This window comes from Microtus ochrogaster, chromosome 1 (genome assembly GCF_000317375.1).
Source record: "Microtus ochrogaster isolate Prairie Vole_2 chromosome 1, MicOch1.0, whole genome shotgun sequence".
Taxonomy (NCBI): domain Eukaryota; kingdom Metazoa; phylum Chordata; class Mammalia; order Rodentia; family Cricetidae; genus Microtus; species Microtus ochrogaster.
Window position 1 is genome coordinate 67,563,916 of NC_022009.1, and position 9,725 is coordinate 67,573,640.

Here is a 9,725-nt window from a genome sequence, read left to right on the forward strand (position 1 = left end):
GTAAAACTAGATTTAACTGTGACAGCCGATGAAGCATAGAGAGTCATGGGATTTAGAATCCAGACACTCTTCAATTTATCTTTAGTTTCTGGATGTGAGCGCTCAGCAGCAGATTTAGTCAAGTTCTTAGGTTTATACCATCCTGGTATATTTCATTACCGACAGCGCTAAATAAGATTACCTAATGAGGTATTTACTATGGTTCTTTATTGTAAAATTTCTACTTCTTCCTTTATAATTAACAAGTATCTGTAGGGACGTACTATGGTTTGAATGTGAATGTCCCAAGCAAGCACATGTACTAGGGTACCAGTTGCCAGCTGATAGGCCTTTGAGAGCGACTGACCCAACAGACTCACAAAATGCAGCACCACTGGGAAATGATGCGAAGCAGGAGGTGGTCTAACTGGAGGAAGCAGGTCACTGGGATATGGTGCCTAGAGACACTGCTCTTTTAGCGTGGTGGCCATCGAGTGAGCTGTTCTGCTCTACCACCAGTGACTAGCCATGATGCTCAGTGTCACCTCAGGTCCAGAGCAACGGAACCAAGACCTCTGAAACCTTCCCTCCTCTTAAACTGTTTCAGGCATGTGTCACAGTGACAAAGTCTCATTAATAAACACAGTGCTCTAAAAGTACGTAAACATCCTATAAAATTTCAATTATGTCACCTCTTTTTTCTGTATGGAATCACGGTTTCCTTTTTATCCTGTGAGCTCTAACCCATGAGTTATTATTATCTTTATACTTTGATGATCAAATGGTCATGATCTGCAGCCTCTTAGACTGATGTCCAGGTCCTTTTGACACGTTTCTTTTTTGTTGTTGTTGTTATTTGTTTCCTGGCACAACAAATGTTCTACTCCTTTTTTCTATCTCCCCTACTCTATCCAGCAAGTCAGCTCCTTCTGAGCTGGGTCCCATTGGAAAATGTTATTTGCTAGCCAGAATCTAATGGGGGGTGCAGCTGCTCCCAGCCCCTCCTGACTGGCAAGGCCCAGGATTCCCTGTCTCTTCCTCCAGCACTAGGAGGATAGGCTATGCTGAGCCCCAAGCTGCTCAGACCGTCGGCTGGGATGGCAAGCACTCCAGCCTGCGAGCCGTCTCCTAAGCAGTTTGTGAAGCACGCCACACTGTTTGTAAAAGCGTATTTCCTGAACATTTAAAGTAGAACTCAGTTTTAGTTACTTTTTCCCCATGATATTCTCTGGGACAAACCAAAATAAAGTAGAAAACAACCCCTGAAGATGTTGTTTTCAATTTCATTCATTCAAATCTTCCTGGAAAGAGTAGAAACTGATAGCCATCTATATCACATTAAAGACTTAAGTACAAAGTATTTACAAATACTACCAAAGAAAAACTACATTAGAAATAATTTTTCCATTTTAAGAACTGCTATGTTGAAAATTTTCAGTAGAAAAATAGCTCATTTAATTACCTTGTAATTAGAACTGACTGATACAGTAATTCTACCTGAATTTTGTCTGGACTGAAATGCTAGATTCATCCCTAACTCGAATTTATGACACATACCATCAGGGTCAGATATGACGTCTAGGAGGGATTTATCCAGAGTAGTCTTGCTCATTATTTTTTCTTCATATTCAAAATATACATCCAGTTTTCTTGCCTGTTTCAAAATAAATATTAGGTAAAAATATAGTAATAAAAATATAGTAAAAGTTTATTAACAAATTTCTATTTCTTATGATCAAATATATAAGCAAATGTTTATTTAAACATAGTTTAGTTTCTTATTTTTGGCTGTGAGTTTACTTTTGTAGCATGGGGATCCACACATTCAACCTAACAGGGCAGAAAGGTAGCCTACTTATATTATTTCTAGTGTTAGCTCAACAAGCAAGATCCCTTATTGTCATGTCTTTTTGTTTATATTGTTTTTGAGCTGAGTTCTGAAGTGATTTGGAGACTCATGATTAGTTGTTTTCAGTAGGATCATCCCAGGACACAACAAAACAGAGCCATCTGAAGAGAGGTAGATCAAGGAATGGATTGCACATGTGAGCATCAGGAAGCAGTAAAGGTGGTGGAACACAAGGCCATAGTTTTAAAGTCCTGAAGCACTCACACAGTTAAATTAAAAATGGGGGTGGCAAGACGGCTCCTTGGCTAAAGGTGCTTACTATCAAGCCTGTTGACTCCCACAGGAGAGCTGGTGTCTGACACGAGTTCTCTAAGCTCCACACGTGGTCTGTGGCACATAATGCACACATAAACATACAGTGTTGTGTAACAGGACAACACAGAGAAGAAATCCCTGGGAAGGCCTGTCTCTCAATTATCACTTTGCACTGCTCCTAAAAGTATTCATTTTTCCCCCATATTTTTCAGCTTGTTGAATAAAATTATCCTCTCTTCGTTACTTCACTTTTCTCAGGACAGAGAGTAGTATAATTGAAGAAAATCCCGTCAGAAAGGTTTTCTAAAAAGCATTACTTTATGACACATTATAAAACTACCACTTAGCCAACATGGTGATTGTATGCCTTTGATTTCAGCACTAGAGAGGCAGAGATGGTAGATGTCAGTGAGCCTGAAGCCAGCCCTGTCTACACAACCTGTTCCAGGCCAACCAGGCTACATAGTGAAATACTGCCTTTAAATATATATATTTGTGTGTGTGTGTGTATGATATATATATATATATATATATATATTACTTACACTGTGTCTTTACTTACATTGTTTAGTGTAAGAACGCAGTATTTAGTGCTATTCACATTTATGGATTTCATGTGGCTGTTCTGTGAGGCAACTTTAATGGCCAAGATATGACATTAAAATACAATTTAATGAGAGCAGTCCCATGATTTATTAAGGTAGTATGGTCTAAGTTTATAGCCTTCCAATTATTCTTAAACTAAGAACAGGATTTTGGGTCCCTAAGGTAGAAAGATTGCCTATTCTTTAAATAATAATAACAGATTTTCAGTAAGGCCCTTAATAGAAGTTAGGTAACAGAAGTTGAAGTTAGATATTCTTCGTTGGGCTTGACTTTCTAGAAATGCGCTGTCTTGTTTGAGAGAACAATAATAAATATTAATTATTGATACTGTTTTATGAAAACATATAAACTGCTAAGGCTTTCAAAAACTGTTTGGTTTAAATATATTCAAGCAATGTATTGAACACTTAAAGATAAACCTAGAAAATGAAGAGAAAATCACAACCAAAGCAGAAGACCTGGGGAAAAACAAACAAGAAATGAAGACAAAAAGCATAGGAGCTAAAAGCTAATTCTTCGAAAAGACCAATTAAACTGATGTTCCTATAGTCATATACAAGAAATCCAAGAAAGTGGACAGATTCCTAAAACCAGAAATGATAAAGGAAAGGTTATTCTCAGGGATCAATAACATTAAGGAGATAAAAAATGAATTTTGAACAACTGTGTACCCACAAACTCAAAAAGATATAATCTACCAAAACTCATTTAAGGAGAAAAGGGTACAATGCATATGTTTATCTCTATTTTTTTAATATACTGAAAATTAGTTGCCTTCAAAAACTGGAAACACCAGACTCTGAAGGGAACACTAGTATACTACTAAATTCGACTAAACATTTACAAAATAACAACATCAAAAACTGCAACATAAAATTCAAAGCAACCAACTAAACAAACAAACATACAAACAAAAAAACAAATTTCTGTAGTCTTTTCTAAAAAAACAGGACGGTATTGATGAGAAGGTCCAGAGCAAGTTTAAGACACATGGTCCCTCCTGCTCCCATCTGAAGAAACTGCACAGAGCATTGTTTTCAACAGCTGCCTGTCGCTATTTTACTTATAAATATGTATGTGTATCTACAAATGCACACACACACACACACATTTAGATTACAGTTGCTTTATATATCCCCTTTGTTCATTTTCTGAGGCAGGACACAAGGGAACTGATCTCTTTAGAAGTCCTAGCCATCACCTCTAACCCATGTTTCAGTGGAACATAAAAGGCACCCCAGCTGAATAAGGACTGGGGAAATATTCTCAACGAAGTTTACTAATCTTCTGAGGGTTTAAGTGGCGCTAGTAGTTCACTTTGATCTAATAAAGAATTACTGTTGAATGCTCATTTATTTTACAGACTCTGTATTTTAAAGCTCTGAGTGATGATTTTGTTAACACACATGGCTCTCCTACTTCCTGATGGCTGATCAACCAGTTTACTTGCATACAAGTCTTTTAAATATAAAAGCATGCTAGTTCTTTAGTGACAAATTAGCTTCTAGCCTAAGATGCCGTTCTAAAGAATCAACAACCCTAGACAAAGCACTTTCCTAAAAGCATAGGGTCATTCAAGTAAAATTGCTTAGGCCAGGAGTGATGGCATAGTAAACTATCTTACACAGACACCCTCCACTGGCACAAATGTATCCAAATCATAGCGTGAAAAGACAACCACAAGGGCCATCACATGCAAAGTGTACTTTACATGGCACCGTTTTCTTATAATTTTCTACTTCAAGCTTATTTTCAGAATCTCCACCTCTCCCTCAACACACTTGCCATTGAAACCACACATCACATGACTCCATCATAATGAAATCCTTACCTTTTGGACTTCCTATTCTATCACTGTCTACTCAGTAAAGCCCAGCAGGCTCCAGGTCCTCAAACATACCCATTACTTTACAGCTCTTACTACTCCTGCCTAGAATGGCCATCTCTGAGATCTCCACTAACTGCCTGCTTCTAGTGATTCAGAACTCCACTAACCTGGCATCCATCAAGGCTGACTTACTTCCTTAACCACTTAACCTCAGACCTGGCCTGACAGTTGCTCTTTGTTGCCTCTTATTCGTCTTCTTTGCTGTTCTAAGATCACTTCTTGACATCTTTTTTTCCATGATATTTACTTTATTTTCATTGTAATATATACTCTATTAGAAGGAAGAAATTGTTCTAAAACCAGAAGCTCTAGCCTGGCCTACTACTGTTAAAGAGTATATTCATAAAGACACGTGGTGGAAGAATACATCTGTGAAGAGATAAAAAATCAGATTTCCTATAGGTACAATTAGCTATTTGGGGTCATGCAACCTAGTTTAGTAGCAGGAGTAGAGCTTGGCATTTTACTGATCTTATAGCTAAGAGAAGTCAGAAAATAATAAACATTAATCAACTTTTGAGAATGAAACAAATTGTAACTAAAGAAAAATATGGGAACAGTGTTAAGCCTCAAAGTATTCACAGAACTATAAACAAATGTCACACTACCTAAATTTTTTTTTAATATTTATTTTTATTTTATGTGCATGAGTGTTTGCCTGTATGTATGTCTGTGTACTACTTGTGTGCCCTCAGTAGCCAGGAGAGGGCATCAGATCCCAGGATCTGAAGTTACATATGGTTGTGACCTACACCATGCTGGTGGCTGGGAACCTCTGCCACAACAACAAGTGCTCTTAAGTGAGTCATCTCTCCAGCCCCTAGAATTTACTGCATAGTCAGAAGTGTTTGTTGAATGGACCATACATAGAGTTTTAATTTTATAACTATACTTTATTAGATATACAGCAGAATCTATGTTGCATTAGCTCAGGAAGTTAACTTTTTACTTTCTGTCTTATACTGAGGCAGGAGAAAAGAAAACTCTCCCCTGGTTGTACACAGTGTGTTATCTCTGCAGCAGACAATGGCCTCACTGAAACAGGTGTTAAAGGTTTTCCCAGTTAATAGAGGAGCAACATACAGAAGTGAAGACACTAACAGAAACACTGACTTCACAATTACAGTTCATATCTATGAGAATGTGAAAAATACTGAATATCAATAATATCAAAGTATCAGCTGAACAGAAATTATACAGGCTCAATTCCATACTGCACAATGTCCATTATCTATGTATCAATTATTTTCTAGTGCTTTTTGGGTTTTTAAATGATTAACAAATAAAATGTCTAAGTCCCTTCTCAAAATAAAAACAAAACCAATCAAGGTACTTTCTGCACCTTTGGTGAGCAGCACTGTGCTGTTCACCTGCACTACGGCGCCCACACTACAAGAGACAGTTCGCAAGCCTCGGGCAAGGGCCTGGAGATTTAAACACACACATACAGAAACAGAGACATGGTCATCCTTGAAACAAGAATGCCCCCTCTACTGTGTTCAGGCCACGCCCCTGCTCTCGGAATTTTCAGCTGCAGACTCATCAGAACCCATTCTCCCGCCATCTGGGTCTCCTGTTGACAGGAATTCAGGGTCTGGTGGTCTGCAGTCCCCAACACAGCACATCCTCTCATCTTTCAGTGTTTCAAATGCGTCACACGGAGTGGAAAGCCAAGTCCTCAAGTCTGTCTGTCTGGCCACAGGATTTAACTGGATGTCTTGAGAACTAACAACAGCAGAATACTGAAGAACTCAAGCAAGCTCATGTGTGGTAACTATAAGTAAGAAAAGAGCTATGAAGACAATACTGAAAAGCTCCAATGTATTTGTTTCAAAAGTCACTGTCTTATGAGAGAAAGCAAAGTGTTTTAAGTTAACAGACGTCTAAAGCCAAAAACTTCAGAATCAAGTTACACAAATGAGTCATGTAATTAGTGTACTTTAGTGTATTTTAAGCAGTATCATGTCAAAAAGGATTCCTATGCTGGCCACTGTAGTGCAGTCTCAGTACCTGGGAGGTGAAGTCAGGGAGATCAGGAGTTTGAGGCTGATATGAATTAAGATGTGATATGCCCATAAAGATACTATGAACTTATCAGATATCATATATAAAAGAGGATATAAAATTTCATGTTATAAACAGAATGTATGTTGAAATACTAATATTATGGACATTAAGGTTATGTACAATATACTAAAATAAAATTTCCTTATTTTGCCCTTTTAATGTGACTATTAGAAAAATCTAAAATGACACTGGCAGCTGATATTATATTATGGTTAGAAACACTGCTTTAGACACTGACCCTCGGTCCCTGATGACAAGAAGGGAAGTAACAACACGAACACAACAGAAAAGGATATACTAAGGCTGAGGTCAGCCCGAGTCACACTGTGAAACCATGCCCAATACAAAGAACAACCACCAATGCAGAATTAAAATCTGCACTGCCGATGGTTAGATCCATGGCTGTTTATTACCAGTAAGAACAGACAATGTAGCGCTAGTATTGCGATTCTGCAGCCCAACCACTAGTTAGTAAAGTGGTCTTCCTGGTTCTGAGGTTCCCTCATTTGCAGAACACGAACACAGCCCTGCTGCCTCCTGTAATTATACCTTAAAATGTTAAGAGACGCTCAATGAGACATGAACAGATATCAGTGGATTGTGGAGGGAAAAAGTTACATTTACCTTTATGTGTTCTAAAACAGCAGTGGCAACATTTGTATGGAGATCAATAAGTCTTTTTTTTTCAAGGAGTTCTGGCAAAGAACTATAAGTTACAAAAAATCGAAAATTAACCACAAAATTTCTAAGAAAGTAACACAGACCTCAACAAAACCCCTGACTGGTGCTCATGAGGAAACTCAGAACACTGAACCAAAGTGACAAGTTAAGATGTCCACTCAACCAGAGCCCTGGCTTGATCCCAGGCCATACGCATCATTCTAGTAACACAGGTGAACACTTGCTTACAATAGCCTGCTGCCAACTCATTACTTCTACAGCTGCACATTCTGCTTCCAACATTTCGGGTTTTAGAATAAAATGAAATAGAAACATGCTTTTACCTATAGTTCTAAAAGTATTGAAAACCTGTTCCAACTGAATTAATAGTGGTAGCAATAGCAAAAATAACAATGACTGAATCCACTCATTACTAATTCTGTTTTCCTAGTAAAATTACCTGAGTTGGAAATTGCTAACTATTCACAGAGGCAGTTTCTCTACTGTAGCTGCGAGGAACAGAGATCAGCTTAAATGTGCTCAAAGCCTTCACGTCTTCAGACTCCGAGGCGCAGCTGTTGTTGCCTACTGTTTCCTATTGTGGAAGTTATTCACAATTTTTATCTTCCAAAGTAAAGCCCACCATGGGGAAGACAGCAAAGGGGACACATACGCTCACCTGACAGCTGACGTGAGCTTGGCAGTGTTATCAGAGAGCATGCTGATGGCTCCCTCGTCCTCTCCTTCTAGACCCTGGGAAGGGAGGAAAAAGCTCTTAGAACTGTACCATCACCAGGCCCAAGCAGAAAAGTCAACACACCACAAAGATAATGATAAAGATAGGTAATAAGAAATTGGGCCACCTGCATGAACAGTACCCTTTTGGGGGTGTAAGCACACCCGTTTTGACCACTACAGAAAGGTTCTAGTGCCACAAGTTTAGCAGGAGCGTGCAAAGGATCAGCTGGCACTGCCAAACAGGAAATGCCCAGACGCTGGCTGCCGAGACACAGGACTCAGGCTCACAGCTGAATTCTGTTCACAGTAGGGAAGAACAAACAACCCTGGTGTACACATCTCTAAAAATAATATTACTTGTATTATTTCAAATCACAACCCATGCCTTAAAATACAGTTTCTTCTTAATATTTAATTTGTTTTTGAAAAAGAATATTAAGGCCGGTTGTGGCAGCTTAGGCAGGACTGCCATGAGTCTGAGGCTACTCTGTGCTACGGTGAGGCAGTCCCTCAGAAACATCACCCTTGAGTAGATGATGACTGTCTTGTTATTCAGGTAATAAATGGCCTTGAACTTTTCCGAAGGAGAAGGAAGTGAACACTTTTGCTAACCCCCTGAAGCTGTCCTTCCTCCACCTTTGCTCCGGGATGCAAACGGGATCTTACCATAATGCTCTTCAGCCGTTTCACCTCATCCTCCTGGGCTCTGTACGATTCTAGCTCTTGCTGGACTGATTCTGCAACTTCTGGGAAGGGGCTGAAACGACACTGCACTAGATTAACTGTCAGACAGTAAAAGATTCATGTTTTGCAAGTGTATTTTGAAATAAATACAAGAGTATTACTTTAAAAGCACATAGTTTTGAATATATTTTATATATAACTTGCGTAGAAAACAGCGAACATAAAGTTATGTAATTTTAAGTTTGTATCAAGATCAGAAGTCTAAACAAACTTAAATTTTACTTCCCGCCTTCTCATTAATGAAATCACATTTCCTCTTCAACTATATATTGTTTAAACAAAATATATCTTATTATTTAAGTACAGGACTGAAATCAAAGGAAGACAAGTATATTTAAGCATTAAATAAACACTGCTACTGAAATTAGCAGTATCAGAGGACTACTCAAGTGTAATTCTAAAAACAGCACCCTTAGTTCAGCGCTCTTAGTGTGCTCCGGTGAAAAGCACCCCTAACTCTCCACACTCTCTGAAGGCCTCTCTGATGAAATGCCACCATAGCGCAGAAAACAGACACCAATTCTAAAGTAAAGATATTACTTAAACATTTTACTAGTATCTCAAACTACCGTAGTCAAAAAAAGAGAAAGTAACAGCTTCCTGCTGAGAAGCCAAATCCTTGTTACAGTCACATGGCTTTCTTTACATTTTTTTTAAGTTTTAAGTAAAAAGAAAAAATATCCCATAAACATATAAAACCCTCCAGCATGTTAAAGTAAAGCTATATTCTACTCTCTTTAAATACAATGGACGATGAGGCCACAAAGCAAACAGATCAAGGACAGAGACACACCTGTGTCTTTACAGACACACATTTAAAATACTTGCAAAACCATTAATGAAAAACATTGTGTTATTTCTTTTCTTTTTTTTTTTTTT

At 38.3% G+C, this 9,725-nt stretch overlaps 1 protein-coding gene across 1 annotated transcript in view; it reads right to left on the minus strand.

The window, feature by feature from the left end:
• Scfd1 (sec1 family domain containing 1) overlaps window positions 1-9,725 on the minus strand; it is a 61,301-nt gene that overhangs the window by 19,703 nt on the left and 31,873 nt on the right. Inside the window, exons 12-15 of the mRNA XM_005343806.3 lie at window positions 8,769-8,859; window positions 8,044-8,117; window positions 7,329-7,410; window positions 1,537-1,633 (exon numbers count right to left, since the gene is read on the minus strand). Of these exons, the coding sequence (XP_005343863.1) occupies window positions 1,537-1,633; window positions 7,329-7,410; window positions 8,044-8,117; window positions 8,769-8,859 (344 nt within the window). The remainder of the gene's footprint in view (window positions 1-1,536; window positions 1,634-7,328; window positions 7,411-8,043; window positions 8,118-8,768; window positions 8,860-9,725) is intronic.